This window comes from Lepidochelys kempii, chromosome 12 (genome assembly GCF_965140265.1).
Source record: "Lepidochelys kempii isolate rLepKem1 chromosome 12, rLepKem1.hap2, whole genome shotgun sequence".
Lineage (NCBI taxonomy): Eukaryota > Metazoa > Chordata > Testudines > Cheloniidae > Lepidochelys > Lepidochelys kempii.
Window position 1 is genome coordinate 32,608,271 of NC_133267.1, and position 16,036 is coordinate 32,624,306.

At 46.3% G+C, this 16,036-nt stretch overlaps 1 protein-coding gene and 1 long non-coding RNA gene across 2 annotated transcripts in view; one reads left to right on the forward strand and one right to left on the reverse strand.

The window, feature by feature from the left end:
* Nucleotides 1-4,409: 4,409 nt before the first annotated feature.
* On the reverse strand, nucleotides 4,410-7,237 carry LOC140896357 (uncharacterized). The gene is made up of 3 exons (XR_012154529.1): nucleotides 7,185-7,237; nucleotides 6,453-6,496; nucleotides 4,410-5,848 (listed from the first exon to the last, which is right to left on the reverse strand). It is a non-coding gene; the product is annotated as an uncharacterized lncRNA (long non-coding RNA).
* Nucleotides 5,234-16,036, forward strand: part of BCO1 (beta-carotene oxygenase 1) — a 45,335-nt gene continuing 34,532 nt past the window's right edge. The window contains exon 1 of the mRNA XM_073308033.1: nucleotides 5,234-5,379. Coding sequence (XP_073164134.1) covers nucleotides 5,316-5,379 — 64 coding nt within the window. The 5' untranslated portion in view covers nucleotides 5,234-5,315. The remainder of the gene's footprint in view (nucleotides 5,380-16,036) is intronic.

A 16,036-nucleotide genomic window follows, 5' to 3' on the forward strand; every position in this document is an offset into this window, starting at 1 on the left:
TACTCTTTCTCTTCAACTGCTTCTGCTGCCAACTCTGCTCATCCATCATGAACCAAGCAGCACAGCTTCCGCCGCCAACTCTGCTCTCCTGCTCTTGCTGCGCGACCGAGCCTCTCCATGTTGTCTGCCCTGGGCTCCCGCCTCCTTGGAAGCTACAGAAGACAACCTTTTCCTGCCTTTTTTTGGCTATCATGAATCGAACAGCACCTCTTCCGCTGCCACTCTGCTCTCCTAGGTTTTGCGCCCTTTTTCCAGGATTACCCATGCAGGTGCCATAGCGCAGCAAGCATAGAGCCCGCTCAGGTGTCCGCTGCAGTTTTCACCATTGTAAATACCTTGCGCATTATCCAGCAGTACGTGCAGTTCCTGCAAAACCGGGCGAGGAAGCGACAACAGTGCAATTACGATACTGATGACGACATGGACACAGGTGTTCCTAGAAGCACGGCATGTGGCAATTGGGAGATCATGGTGGTGTTGGGCCAGGTTCATGCCATGGAACGCCGATTCTGGGCCCGGGAAACAAGCACAGACTGGTGGGACTACATAGCGTGGCAGGTATGGGATGATTCCCAGTGGCTGCGAAACTTTCATATGCGTAGGGCCACTTTCATGGAACTTTGACTTGCTGTCCCCTGCCCTGAAGTGCAAAGACACCAAAATGAGAGCAGCCCTCACAATTGAGAAGCAAGTGGCCATAGCCCTGGGGAAGCTTGCAATGCCCAACAGCTACCAGTCAGTCATGAATTAGTTTGGAGTGGGCAAATCTACTGTGGGGGATGCTGTGCTGCAAGTAGCCAACGCAATCCTTGACCAGCTGCTATCAAGGGTAGTAATTATGGGGAAATGTGCAGACCACTGTGGATGGCTTTAATGCGCTGGGTTCCCTAACTGCAGCGGGGTAACAGACGGAAAGCATATCCCTATCTTGGCCCCAGCACACCAGGGCAGCCTCTACGTAAACTGCAAGGAGTACTTTTCTATGGTGCTGCAAGCACTGGTGGATCACAAGGGACATTTCACTGACATCACTGTGGGATGGCTGGGAAAGGTGCATGATGCTCACATCTTCAGGAACTCTGGTCTGTTTGAGCAGCTGCAGGAAGGGACTTGCTTCCAAGACCAGAAAATTACTGTTGGGGATGTTGAAATGCCTATAGTTATCCTCGGGGTGCAGCCTACCCCTTAATGCCGTGGCTCATGAAGCTGTACACAGGCACCCTGGACGGGAGTAAGGAGCAGTTCAACTATAGGCTGAGCAAGTGCAGAATGGTCATAGAATGTGCTTTTGGGTGTCTGAAAGTGCGCTGGCGCAGTTTACTGACTCAGTTAGATCTCAGCACAACGAATATTCCAATTGTAATTGCTGCTTGTTGTGTGCTCCACAATATCTGTGAGAGTAAGGGGGAGACATTTATGGTGGGGTAGGAGGTTGAGGCAACTTGCTTAACAGCCAGTTTCACACAGCCAGACAACAGGGCGATTAAAAGAGCGCAGCAGGGTGCGCTGCGCATCAGAGAAGCTGTGAAAGTAAGTTTTATGACTGGTCAGGGTACAGTGTGATAGTTGTTTTTCTCTTGAAGTTAGCCGCCCCCTATATCTATATAGCTAGATACATGAAAGGAAATAAAGTCACAATAGTTTAAAAACCGTTCTTTATTATTTGTTGCACAACACATTGAGAGAAATGAGAAGGTAGAGCGGGGGCGGGATTTGGTTAGAGGGGTGGAGGAGGAGGGAAGGGCAAGTCCAGAAACCAAATAAAAATTTAGGATTTGCCAGCCTTCTGGTGCTTTGTACAATCCTCTGGGGTTGAGTGTGTGGGTCGCCGTAGCCTTCCCCACCCCTGTGTTCTTGGGCGTCTGGGTGAGGATGCTATGGAACTTGGGGAGGAGGGAGGGCGGTTATACAGGGTTGCAGTAGCGGTCTGTGGTCTTGCTGCCTTTCCTGCATTAGATCCACCATACAGCGGAGCATGTCAGTTTGCTCCCCTATGAGCTTGACCATAGCATCCTACCTGCTCTCATCGCGTGCGTCCCTCCTCTCTTCATGTTCATGTAATGCTGTACAGGACTCTGCAATTGTTTGCCTCCACGCATTCAGCTGGGCCCTATCATTGCTGGGGGACTGCAAGAGCTCAGCAGACATGTAGTCTCAAGTTCATTTTTTCCACCTTCTAATCTGGACCAGCCTCTGGGACGGAGTAGATAGAGGCGTTGAAACATTTTTACTTGCGGGAGGAGGAAAAGGGAGGGTAGTATTTTAAAAGATAAATTTTAGAGAACAAAGGGGACACTCTTTCTCAGTGAAACAGGCAATTCATAGTACACACCATGTTCTTTCTGTACAAGGTTGTATTTTGCCTCTTATACTGAAGTGCCTGCCACTTTGGTGTGAGTAAGCCATCACATGCAGCTGGGCAACAGAATTCAGCTTGCAGGCAGTCATGGTAAGCCCTAGGGGCATGCAGGGTTCTGCTTCTTTCACATTCATTTCAATGCTTTCAAACTGCCGGGCCCCCTTTCTCATAACAAGCAATGCCTGGGTTTGCGATATAAAAGGAGGGCCTGCAGGCTGTCTGGGATGATTGCTTCACACAACCCCCGCCCCCACCACATGGCTCCGATGAGGCTCTGAGCAGGGATGAACCCTTTAAACTAAACGCGAACAGCCCAGCACGGCTGGGTTTCCCCTCACCCCCACCGCATGGCTCCAATCAGGCGCACTCACCAGAAGTGCTTTCTCCAGGGTCATGGTCCAGGAGCATGCCTTGGGAGTGGGGGGCGGCTATTGGCTCCAGCGTTAAGAATAGTTCCTGGCTAGGGGGGAAAACGGATTCCCCACTTGCCGCCTTTGCACTGTCGTCCTCCTCTTTGTCCTCCAATAACTCATCCTCCTCGCTCCGTGCAACTCCCCCCCCTTGCAGGTGTCCATGGACAGTGGTGAGGTAGTGGTGTCGTCACCCCCCATAACTGCATGCAGCTCACGGTAGAAGCAGCATGTATGGGGCTGTGACCCAGAGCACCCATTCGCCTCCCTGGCTTTTTGGTACGCTTGCCTGAGCGCCTTGATTTTTGTACGACTGCTCTATGTCCCTGGAGTAACCTCTTTCTGTCATGGCCCTGGAGACTTTAGCATATGTATTTGCATTCCTTTTTTTGGAACGTAGTTCTGCCATAACAGATTAGCCTCCCCAACATGCAATGAGATCCAGTACCTCCCGTTTGGACCATGCTGGAGCTTGTCTGCAAATCTGGGACTGCGTGGTCTCTTGTGATGGTGGACTGTGCATGGTTGCCTGTGATGGTGGACTGTGCTGATGGTCACCTGTGCTGATGAGCTCGCCACGGTGACAAACAGGAATTGAAATTCAAAAGTTCCCAGGGCTTTTACTGCCTACCTGGCTAGTGCATCGGAGTGAACAGTGTTGTCCAGAGCAGTCACGGGAGCATTCTGGGATAGCTCCCGGAGGCCAATAACGCCAAATTGCATCCACGGTACCTGTGACCCAGAACTGTGATCTTGATTTTAGCGCTACTCCACTTGTCGAGGTGGAGTGCGGAAACCGGATTAAAGAGCCCTTTAAATCAACAAAACCAGTTTGGTTGTATGGATGGACTCAGTTTTATTTTGAATTAACTAGGCTAATTCCAAAATAACCATGTACTGTAGACCAGGCGTCAGACTCCTTGGGACTGATTCTCAGTGACTTCCTTCCTGGCCTTTGGGAGGTGAGGAGAAAAGGTGGTTTTAAGCCATCGTTGTGCTCCCCATTTTCTGGGACTGTGCAGGGACCTGTTTGGCTCCTGATGTAATTTAGATCAGACTCTGCTTTATGTTCTGCTTCCCCTGCTCCCTTATTTGCCCTGTGCAGTATACTCTGGCCATGCCCTCCTCACCAGGGCAGGGAACAGGACCAGTGGAGAGCCTTATGTTGCAAGAGAGGCTCTTTGCACAGGGGGAAATGGGTGTAGTGTGAGAATCAGGCCCCTTATCTTTCCTCCCAAATGCTCTCCATTCTCTGTCACTGCTAACAAACCCATTACTCAACCTTTGATTCCTCCCCTCTCAAGCCCTCACTGTTAAAATCCTTGTGCTTCTTCACTAATGTTACAGACTCCAGCAAAGCACCTTTATTTCCATATTTAGAAGCCGTTTTGTGTTAATGTATTATCCTTTATTTCTGGTGGATCCCACAGTGTGTGAGGTGTCTTCCAAATGGAGAAGAAGGCATGATAGCTGCCTTGAGGAACTGTGCAGTGTGAAGGCAGACCTGTGGGAAGACTGCGAGTAAGGATAAAAGGAGCAATATCCACAAGGAAGCAAGAGCTGTCATAAGTAATGAAAGCTACATTTTACGTAAAATAAGCATGTAAATATTTTCATTGCTTAATCAGCTATTAGGAGGTGATTTATACATATTATGGGAACAAATAAGTCTCTGACTTCCAAGGTAATCTCATATGAAGTTGTATAATATTCAGTTGTACAAGGAGTCTTATCGTTCATGTTAAATGTAGTCCCTTGGTTTGCTCAGCAATCACATGATTTATATTGAAATAATTCTTTGACGGGAGCATTTCAAAATGAACAACACTGGAATCAGCTCAGAACCTAATCTTGAAACAAAAGCAGTGAAGTTAAAACTCCTTTAAAAAGAAAATCTCTAACCCCACTTCACTCAAATCACACAACGGTATGTATGTTACAACCCTTGTTTGTGAAGACAGCCATTTGTCATTCAGAGAGGTGCCCTTTAGCTTACTTTCCAACAGTCTGGTCAAAAAATAAAACACAGAGCACTGCACTGATCATTTTCTGCTAATTCTTAGAATGGCACAAGCTTGTATTCCAGAGAGAAGGATGTGATCAGCTCTGGAGACTTTTTTTTTTAATTAGCTTCTAAAAACAGGATCACAGTAGCAGGTGGAGATTTCTTTTGCTCTTTCCTTCAACATTGTCATATGGGCAAGGATCCCTATCTAATCAATATCTAAAGTTTCTCAGAATCCCTGGGATTCAGGTGGGATCAGACAATAACCCCCTGCCGAACTGATCTCTTGTTCAATCATGAGCAACACGACAAATGAATTAGTTCTCTCTGTCCATCAAAGGAGCTGAGATTAAGAGTTAAGTGTGGAGAGGGAGGGAGAGAATTATAGTATTACGTGCTATCAGTCACCAGCAGCTGGCTGGAGGTGCACTTTGGCCCTATAAATAACAGGAAAGAACTGTTCTCAGCCCAGTCAGAGGGGGTACCACAAGAGCAACACCAGCTGTGCAGCGGATATACAAGAAGTTTAAGTGCAGCAGACATGGATGTGATCTTTGGTAGAAATAAAGAGGAGCACCCAGAGCCCATAAAGGCAGAGGTGAAAGGTAAGGAAAATCTCGTCCAAACTGGGTGGGTATTTTTGTGTTTTCAAATGAGTTAATAATCTAGCACTTGTTTCCCCAAGACAACACTGAAAAGGGGAACTGCTGGGTCTAATGAAAGGGAGACTATGAGAGAGAGGTGAATGGCTGTTTAGAAGATTGAGATCAGATCGAATTTCTATCCCCTAATTGCAGGACTTTTCTCACTTTATGGACATTTTTGGATGTATGTTTCCTGTAAGTAAGTTTGAAAAGGAGTCACTGAAACTGGTGGTTGCCGACAAAGTCAGGTAGATTCAGATCTGGTGCCACCCCCCTTCCCCCCCCCTTTCTTTGTCCTTTCAGTTTCTCTCTTTCTGTAGTCCGTCACTAGCCTCTAGTCACTTTCTCCATGTTGCAGTTCAGAGAAGTGGCTGACATTGTCATTTTCACTTCCTGGAGTCAGAGCAGGACACTGTAACTGTTTGTAGAACTGTTTCGAAAGACAAATAGAAAGGCAGACATAATTAATGCCAAGTGGCTTTATTACAAAGAGAGCAGAACAAACCAGAGAAAAGAACGGTTTTCCTGAGTCAGGATAATTTAAAGTCATGTGATTTAAGTGGGTGATTTAATGAAAAAAAATATATATTTGTAGAATGCATTTTGGGTGAAGGTCAAGGTTCCTTCCCCACTCTGAATTCTAGGGTACATGAAATTCTTGGGTAACCTGCATGAAAAACCCCCTAAGCTTATTTTTACCAGCTGAGGTTAAAACTTCCCCAAGGTACAAACTATTTTACCTTTTGCCCTTGGACTTTATTGCTGCCACCACCAAGCATCTAACAAATATATAACAGGGAAAAAGCCCGCTTGGAAACGTCTTCCCCGCCCCCACAAATCCTCCCAAACCCTACACCCTCTTTCCTGGGGAAGGCTTGATAAAAATCCTCACCAATTTGCATAGGTGAACACAGACCCAAACCCTTGGATCTTAAGAACAATGAAAAAGCAATCAGATTCTTAAAAGAAGAATTTTAATTGAAGGAAAAAGTAAAAGAATCACCTCTATAAAATCAGGATGGTAAATATCTTACCGGGTAATCAGATTCAAAACATAGAGAATCCCTCTAGGTAAAACCTTAAGTTACAAAAAGACACAAAAACAGGAATATACATTCCATTCAGCACAGCTTATTTTATCAGCCATTTAAACAAAACAGAATCTAACGCATATCTAGCTAGATTACTTACTAAGTTCTAAGACTCCATTCCTTTTCTGTTCCTGGGAAAAGCATCACACAGACCAAGAGAACCTTTGTTTCTCTCCCTCCCCCACCCAGCCCCTCCAGCTTTGAAAGTATCTTGTCTCCTCATTGGTCATTTTGGTCAGGTGCTGGCAAGGTTATCCTAGCTTCTTAACCCTTTACAGGTGAAAGGGTTTTTCCTCTGGCCAGGAGGTGTTTACCCTTTCCTTTATATTTATGACAGAAGTCATTTCAGTAGATACTGTGTCCATGGTTAGTATTTTTGCCTTGATTTGATTGCCACATTTTATCTCATTCTAAAGAGTTTTGTGATGCAGCGAGGTGAAGAATGATTTATAAAGAGTGCTGGTTGTCAGAACAGCAAGTAGGCAAAAGTGGCACCTTCTGAATCAACAGATCTGCCCCTGGTGTGAATTCAGAATCATGTCGTCTGATGTTAGAGACAAAAACAAGATTTTATTGCTTTTCACTCCTGTAGTCATGGCTAACACAGATAAGGGGTGAGCTGGATTCTATGTTCTCTGGCTTGCAATCCTCAACCAGAATTGCTTAAAATCTCACCTGCAAAATCTTTGTTAGTAGAGATGCAGTGCCTCAGAGGACCCAACTTGACTCTCAGATTCCAGGTTTAGGTCATGCTGCAGAGACAATGAGCACAGAATCCCACAATACTGATTTTTAAAGTCACTTTTCAGAATAGAACACACTTAAAACAGATGATGGTCCAGTTACTTATTGATTGAGGAAACAAAGAAAATCTTTAAACATTCAATATTTTTTTCAGTCAGCTATGCACACCTCCCCTTCTCTGTATTTTTCAGTGGCTTCTATTATCACTCACTCTATGTACTGATCTCAGTCTGCATCTGAGGCCTTTATTTGGCTTTCCTTCTTTCCAGGAATTTAACTCACAACTCACTGTGCTATCCTATTGTGAAAGTAGAATGAATTATATTGAAATTATAATTCATTAAAGAAATGCTGCTTGAAGGGTTTGTTGAAATATAGTTGTCAGGAAGAGAAACATTAAGGAGTGTGAGACAATGGGTCCTCAAACTAATTAACTTAGAGCTCCTACTGAATTAGGAGATTGGTAAACGTTAGTATGCAAATAAGATATGTATGTATATTTGTCAGTTTCTGCTTTCTTTTCTCTTTTATGTTAAATTGGCTTTGGCTTAGCTGTATAAATAAGTTATCTTGAGCCTCAGAGAGGGGCTCACATCTGGGTGCATCAGCAAAGCACTTTGCTAATAAACAGAGTGATCTGACAAATTATGTGAGTCCTGAATCTGACTTTGACAATTTGGAGGTTCCACCGAGATGGCAACCGTCTTCTCTGGGGCTGTGTGACTCCTGACTGTTCTTAGGATGGCCGTGGCAAGCCGGCACCTGGGCATTTGGCCCGAGCGGTCCTCCGCCAGAACGGAAGGGTACATGACCACAGTGAAGTCTACACCATCGAACCTGTTGGTTCCCACTCTGTTCTGGTAGGGATCCCAGGATCTGACATCAGGAATATGGTCAGGTAATTATTTCTGTGTTTTGTCCGGACTGAGGACTGTCTTGTCTCTGTGTCTATCCGTCCTCCCTGTGGTGTGTTTGAGTCTGGGTGCCGTCTCCGTCAGGGGATCGGCTGACCAAAGGGTTCCTGTCCCCACGGTCTGAGTGAGTGAAATCTGCACAATCGCAGCCGCACCGCGCCTTGGGTAAAACCCTTGGTGTGAAAGCAAGGGCGATTGAGGCAGTAGCCTGTGGGCTCCTTTTGTGTGTTGCACCGGGCATCGCTCTGACGAACCCAACTTTCCTTCTTGTGTGATTGGTGTGTAAAGTCCTCCTGTATGGGTAACCAGGCGTCTAAGTCGGGACAGTTCCCTAAAGGAACGCTGGCTCAGTTTATGTATTTTAGGAAGAGTTCGGACTCCTGTAAATTTCTGGAAAAATGGTCTAGGCTAAGGGGGTCAGGTAGAGTGGCTACTACCACCACTACGCTTCTGTCCCCAGAAGCCTTTACAGCTATTCTGAGGGAAAATGGGCCCTTTTCCCACAGAAATGGTCTATAAGGGACTGCTGCAGGCAGAGAGAGAATCTGATCAAAATTGTTTGACGATTGGGTAATGTAATCAAAATCACTAAAGGATGTAAGGAGTTTCTATTGGAACTTAACTTGGCTGCTCCTGGTTGTGTCTAGTTGTACAAGATGGAAGTGTAATCGGGGTACAGTTGTGTAAAAGAGTAATCCCAATGCAAGGGATGTTAGGCAAAAGAGAATTTTGTGTGTGTGTGTGTGTATAGTGCTAAAATCTGAAGCTGTCTCAGCTATTACCTGAGAATAAACTTATAGCTTGGTACAGCAGAGAAACTATTGCAAACATGGTCTGTTGCACAAGAAGGGAAACTGAGGTACACCAGCTCATGAATTTCATAAATGATCAGTGAGTGGGGTAATTCACTAGCCTGACTATAGAACAAAATAAGGAGAGCCTGGAGGTAATTCTTCTGTTTTTCCTGCAATTAGCAAGGAAATTTGTAAAAGAAAGTGGTATTATTATGAAGCAATAATCTGTCCCCACCAGGGGGCTGGAAATTGTTTCTTTTGTTTTTAGACTCTACAAGCAAGCTGGCGCTGGTGGAAGAAAAATTCAGAATACCATGGATCTAGGTTTTGTGTTTGTCTGTGGTGTTTGTCTTGTTGCTAGCATTGTTGTGTTTTAATGAACAGAAAACCTCATGACATGGGTGGGGGGTGGCTTCAAAAGGCTGACCTTGGGGAGGTGGAAGGGGAAGATGTATATGGGAATGCAAAAAGCTAACTCAGGAGAATCCCAAAATTCAGTGGCCCCTGTTAGGATCTTGGGACAAAGACTGAGTAGACGTCTTAAAAGACAAACTCGGCCAACTTAAAACTAAATTGGCAAAGGGAGAGGTTGATTGTTTCATGCAGTGGTGGGAAGAGGCAAATCATAGGTGGACAGAATCAAAACTTGCCTCTCTCAACGATTCTGGCTTTTATCCCACCAGATGTAACTCATTTTACTGTTGTTGATTTGTGCTCTGCTTTCTTTTCTGTCCCGGTTCACCCTGACTCCCAGTTCCTGTTTGCTTTTTCTTACAAGGGGCAACAGTACACATGGACCACACTGCCCCAGGGGTATACTGAAAGCCCGTCATATTTTTCCCAAGCATTAGCCCGAGACCTTGCTGACCTTGTTTTCCCGTCCAGGTCCACACTAGTCCAATATGTAGATGATCTACTCCTCTGTTCATTGTCTGCCTCTGAAACTGACTCTTTAGTGCTCCTTACTGCCCTAGCAAATAAGGGTCACAAAGCTTCTCGCTCTAAACTACAACTCTGTCAAGCTTCTGTCACATACCTTGGCTTTCTCCTCTCCCAGGGTTCCTGTGCACTTTCTCCCACCCTTGTCCAAGCTATCCTTAGCTTTCCCCGACCCTGCTCCCCACGCCAGGTCTGGAAGTTTTTAGGCATGGCTGGATTTTGCAGACAATGGATTCCCCAATATGCCTCCCTTGTAAAACCTCTCCAGGAACTCACTCGATTCTCTGTGCCTGACTCCATGCCATGGCCCCCTGAGACCAATTCTGCCTTTGTTTCCCTCAAACAGGATTTGGCTTCTGCCCCTGCCTTAGGGCTGCCTGACTATTCTAAGCCTTTTACCCTTTTCTGCCACGAACAATCTGGGTGTGCACTTGGAGTTCTCACTCAGATGCACGGAGAAAAGAACCGCCCAGTGGCTTATTTCTCTGCCACTTTAGACCCTGTTGCCCAAGGCTTACCCCCCGCCTGCGTGCTGTGGCTGCTGCAGCGTGCCTAGTCGAAATGTCTGATGCCCTTGTTCTCCGCTCTCCTCTTACCCTCCTGGTCCCTCGCTGACCTCACTCTGCTCCAAGACTCTGCCCCAGAAACCGAGAGAGAATCCTGGGTTGCCCAGGGTTGCTCTCTACATCCCGATTCCTTTTGGCGCTCGCCTACTGGCACCTTTGTAGCCCCCTTTTCACTCTGCCCATCTCTGGCCGCCCTGCTACACGGTGTTTCGCATGTCGGAAAGGAGGGGATGGTCTCTGCTGTAACAAAGACAAGATGGTGGGCCCCCCATTTTAGCTCTTTTGCAGCCCGCCACTGTGCAGCCTGTACCATTTGCCAAAGCCATAATATTGGTAAATCTGTAAAAGTGGCCCAGGGGTTCCGGGGCCTGCCTCAAGCACCGTTCTTGCACAAATGCCTAAGTGTCGACAATATGAATTTATATGGGTTATGGTATGTTTATTCTCTGGTTGGATTGAAGCCTCTCCTTGTCGCAAGGCTGACTCACTGTCTGTTGCCAAATGTTTGTTAAATCTCATTATGCCTGCCAAGGGAATTCCTGCTACTCTGTCCAGTGATCGGGGTACGCATTTTACTGGACAACTTGTTCAACACCTGGACCGTATATTGCATACCAGACACCTATTGCACTGTCCCTACCACCCAGAGAGTGCAGGTGCAGTTGAAAGACGAAATGGTGTACGTAAGAATAAGCTTGCTAAAATTTGTGACTCTACAGGATTAAGCTGGCCAGTAGCCCTTATGGACATGAGATCCACTCCATCCCAAAGGCATAAATTAAGTCCCTTTGAAATTGTTATGGGACGCCCTATGCGAGCTATGACTACCATTACTCCCGTTCCAGATTTGAACTTGACTCACAGTGCACTCCTTCAGTATTGCAAGGGACTAATGCAAGCTGTAAGTCACTTCCATTCACAGGTTCGAGCCGCCTGGCCCACGGAACCCACCTCCGACGCTTGCACAAACTTGAGCCAGGTGATTGGGTCTCTATGTACGGCGCCATCATCGAAAGCACACCTTGGAGCCCCGGTGGAAGGGTCCTCATCAGGTACTGCTTACTACACAGACGGCTGTTAAACTATCTGGCATCGCAGCGTGGATACATGCTTCACAGTGTAAGAAGGCACCATCCCCAGAGAACCAATCCTCACCTCAGGACAACGCAGAGTCTATTTTGACTCCAAAAGAAGGTGTAGAGGAACAGTCTGCAATACCTTACAATCTACGCTCTCATAAGGGTTGCCAGAAGCAGATGACGAACCAAAAAAAAAAAGCAGTATCGAGCCTAGCGCCTGCTGGGCGTAAAACTGTGACTGAGGTTCCCTCAGTTGAGGTTGTCAGAACCAGAAGAGCCTTGACTCCAACATGCTCCTCTGCCTGTTCCTCAGCTGCTGATATCTTATGGTCTGGGGAGACCACGATGACCATTCTTTTATCCAGCAGCAGGTGTGGATAGCTCGGACCCTTAATATTTCTAATTGCTGGGTCTGCAGCCACATCCCAGCCCACTCTCAAACTGGTGTTCCTGTCCTGGCTATCCCACTCAAGTCCCCAGACCTCACTGGAGGGCCTCATCAGTTTAACAAAATATGGATCAGCAATGACACTTGGGAAGCGGTGGGAATAAATGCATCTAAATGGATAAGTGTGGTGGAGGGAAAAGATCATTGGTGTTGGGTGTGTAATGGGACAGGGCTGGATCTGGGGAAAAGCCTTTGCCTTCAGCATATTGTGGCCAATGGTGTATGGGATTATTCAAACAAAACTAAAAAGTGGCGGGCCGGGTATGGAGATATGAATTTTTTTCTCAACCTGGGATCAAACCGAGAAATCAATCTCATGTTCCCCCTACAGTAACCTTAGTGAAAACAATACAATCTTTCAATGTCATGCAAATAACACCACTCCTCGTAAGGAGAATTACCCTGTACCCTTTGGGGGATACTACTCCTCCTTTGCAAACACCTATATGACAAATGGGTGCAACTGACCCTTCCCGGCCTTAATAGGCCATCACTGGGTGTGTGGGACCAGAGCTTATACCACACTACCAGCTAATTGGTCAGGAATCTGTTATCCCACCCGACTCTTCCCACAATTCCGAGTGCTAGGAACCTTCCCTCGAGAACGCCTCCGCAATTTCAAGTGAAAAAGAAGGGACTTAACAGATGCCCAATGGTATGTAAATAACATAAGCCCCTTAACCTGGGAAGAGGCTACTGGCGGTTCCTTCATACCATTAGGGGGAGTAATACATCATGCAAAAAGGCTCCTAAGGTTACAAGCAGTAGTTGAAATAATGGCAAATGAAACCGGAGAAAGTTTAAGAGCCCCGGCCAAAGAAACAGGGGCAATCCGACAGATGGCCCTCCAAAACCGTCAGGCATTGGACATAGTGCTCGTGGCAAAAGGAGGGACTTGTGCTCTCATTGGAAAAGACTGCTGTGTGTATATACCAGACAACACCAATGAGGTAATAGATCGTGCTAGCCACTTAGAACAAATCGCATATCTTCCCCACGAAGAGCCAAGTTCTTTATGGAAGTGGCTAAGTAACCTTTTCAATTTCTCTGGCATAGGAAACTGGTTGTTTCAGGGAGCCCTAACTCTCCTGTTTGGAATCCTAATAATTTTTGTATGTTTTCAGTTACTTTCCTGTTGTATTGTGTCAGGCATGCTACACAGATAGCTGCCCCAAACCAGAGTGCTAATTTGATGATTTTAAATATCACTGATGAACAAACAGATAAAGAACGATTGATATGTGGAACCCAGTCATTATTGGTCATTGCGTAGCTTGACCAAAAGGAGGGATTGTGAAAGTAGAATGAATTATATTGAAATTATAATTCATTAAAGAAATGCTACTTGAAGGGTTTGTTGAAATATAGTTGTCAGGAAGAGAAACATTAAGGAGTGTGAGACAATGGGTCCTCAAACTAATTAACTTAGAGCTCCTACTGAACTAGGAGATTGGTAAACGTTAGTATGCAAATAAGATATGTATGTATATTTGTCAGTTTCTGCTTTCTTTTGTCTCTTATGTTAAATTGGCTTTGGCTTAACTGTATAAATAAGTTATCTTGAGCCTCAGAGAGGGCTCACATCTGGGTGCATCAGCAAAGCGCTTTGCTAATAAACAGAGTGATCTGACAAATTATGTGAGTCCTGAATCTGACTTTGACACCTATCTAATAACATGCTAATTTAACATGACTTTACCACTGTAATGTCTGATCACTTGCCAAACATTTATGGATTCATCTTCACATCGCTCAGGGGACATAGGAAATATCATCTAGTCTTTGCAGATGGAGGGGGAAAAAATTCTCACTAGGGCCCTGATCCTTAGGTACTTTAGGCATTACTCTGCTCAGCATTGCAATGTTTGACCAGCTGCTCAGTGGGATCTTCAGCCATGAGTTAGGCTCCATTCCTCCTAGTATAGAATCATAGAATATCAGGGTTGGAAGGGACCTCAGGAGGTCAAGTCCAACCCCCTGCTCAAAGCAGGACCAATCCCCAACTAAATTATCCCAGCCAGGGCTTTGTCAAGCCTGACCTTAAAAACCTCTAAGGAAGGAGATTCCGCTACCTCGCTAGGTAACCCATTCCAGTGCTTCACCATCCTCCTAGTGGAAAAAGCTTTTCCTAACATCCAACTTAAAACCTCCCCCACTGCAACTTGAGACCATTACTCCTTGTTCTGTCATCTGGTACCACTGAGAATAGTCTAGATCCATCCTCTTTAGAACCCTCCTTCAAGTAGTTGAAAGCAGCTATCAAATCCCCCCTCATTCTTCTCTTCTGCAGACTAAACAATCCCAGTTCCCTCAGCCTCTCCTTATAAGTCATGGGGTCCAGCCCCCTAATCATTTTTGTTGCCCTCTGATGGACTCTCTCCAATTTTTTCACATCCTTCTTGTAGTGTGGGGCCCAAAACTGGACACAGTACTCCAGGTGAGGCCTCACCAGTGTCGAATATAGAGGGGAATGATCATGTCCCTTGATCTGCTGGCAATGTCCCTACGTATACATCCCAAAATACCGTTAGCCTTCTTGGCAACAACGGCACATTGTTGACTCATATCCAGCTTCTCGTCCAACGGCTGCCTAGCCATTCGGTCCCCAGTCAGTAGCAGTGCATGGGATTCTTCCATCCTAAGTGTAGGACTCTGCACTTGTTCTTCTTGAACCTCATCAAATTTCTTTTGGCCCAATCCTCTAATTTGTCTAGGTCCGTCTGTATTCTGTCCCTACCCTCCAGCGTAGCTACCAATCCCAGTTTAGAGTCATCTACAAACTTGCTGAGGGTGCAGTCCATGCCATCCTCCCAGATCATTAATGAAGGTACTGAACAAAACCGGCTCCAGGACCGACCCTTGGGGCACTCTGCTTGATACTGGCTGCCAACTGGACATGGAGCCATTGATCACTACCCATTAAGCCTGCCGATCTAGCCAGCTTTCTATCCACTTTATAGTTCATTGATCCAGCCCATACTACTTTAACTTGCTGGTAAGAATACTGTGGGATTATAATTCATGAGGAGAGAGTTTCGTGTATGGAAGGGATCTTCAGAATCTGGACAGCTGAGCAGGAAGCTGCCTAAACTAGCCTAGAGCGGTATGCTGAGGTGAGGGGTAGAGAGAAAAGAGGGGCTTAGGCACCTAAAGTGGCTGACCTCTGCTTGGGAGCCTCAGCCGCGAATCCTCTCCTGGAGCTAGGTGCCTAAGACAGGTCATCTGCTTATGTAGCCCATGGACTAGCAGTTGAAACAGTGTGTCTGTCTCTCACCTATGTTTCCCAGTGCCCCGGGCTGCCTTTTGTGCAGAAGCTTTGCTGAGCCTCCATGCATCAGTGGCTTCCTTCTGTTGCAGGGCGCTGGTAGGAAGCAAATGTTAGGTGTGCTCAGAACTTGCCTACTTGACTGGCCTTTGCTGGCAAGATAGGCTTTCCCCCACCTAGTTTGAGAATCCTGATTCAGGGCTTTGGCTTGAGCTAGGGCTGCAAGCAGCTCATTACCTGTGGAGTGGCTTCAGTGCATAGGCAGCTTTGCAAATGTTGACCGGTGGCAATTTAAAAACCTACAAGGTTAGGCAGCAGCTGAGCAGCAGATCTGAAAATGTAAGTGGTGCCAAAAGGGTGGACTTAAGATAGATCTACACTGGTTAAAAATCCCACGGCAGCGAGTTGCTGTGTTGGGCTTGCTCTAGGGGACTAAAAATAGCAGTGTAGATGTTCCCACTCAGGGGTGGGTCTCAGAGCCTGGGCTCCAGCCTGAGCAGGAATGTCTACACTGTGATTTTTAGCCCCGTGGCGCAAGCCTCACAAATCTTGTTACCCAGGGTTCTTTCAACCCAAAGCTCTTGGTAACTTTTACTCTGCGCAAGGTGGTGTCCGGAAATAAATCAGGGGAGACACGGCCGTCCAACCGATAGATGGCTGGCACAAACAGAACAACACGAGTGCTTTCACTTAAAGCTAAACTTTACTTAGTCTCAAGCACTTATGCACACATCCACAACACCCCCAACCCTTGATAATTACCAAAGCTGAGTGTGGC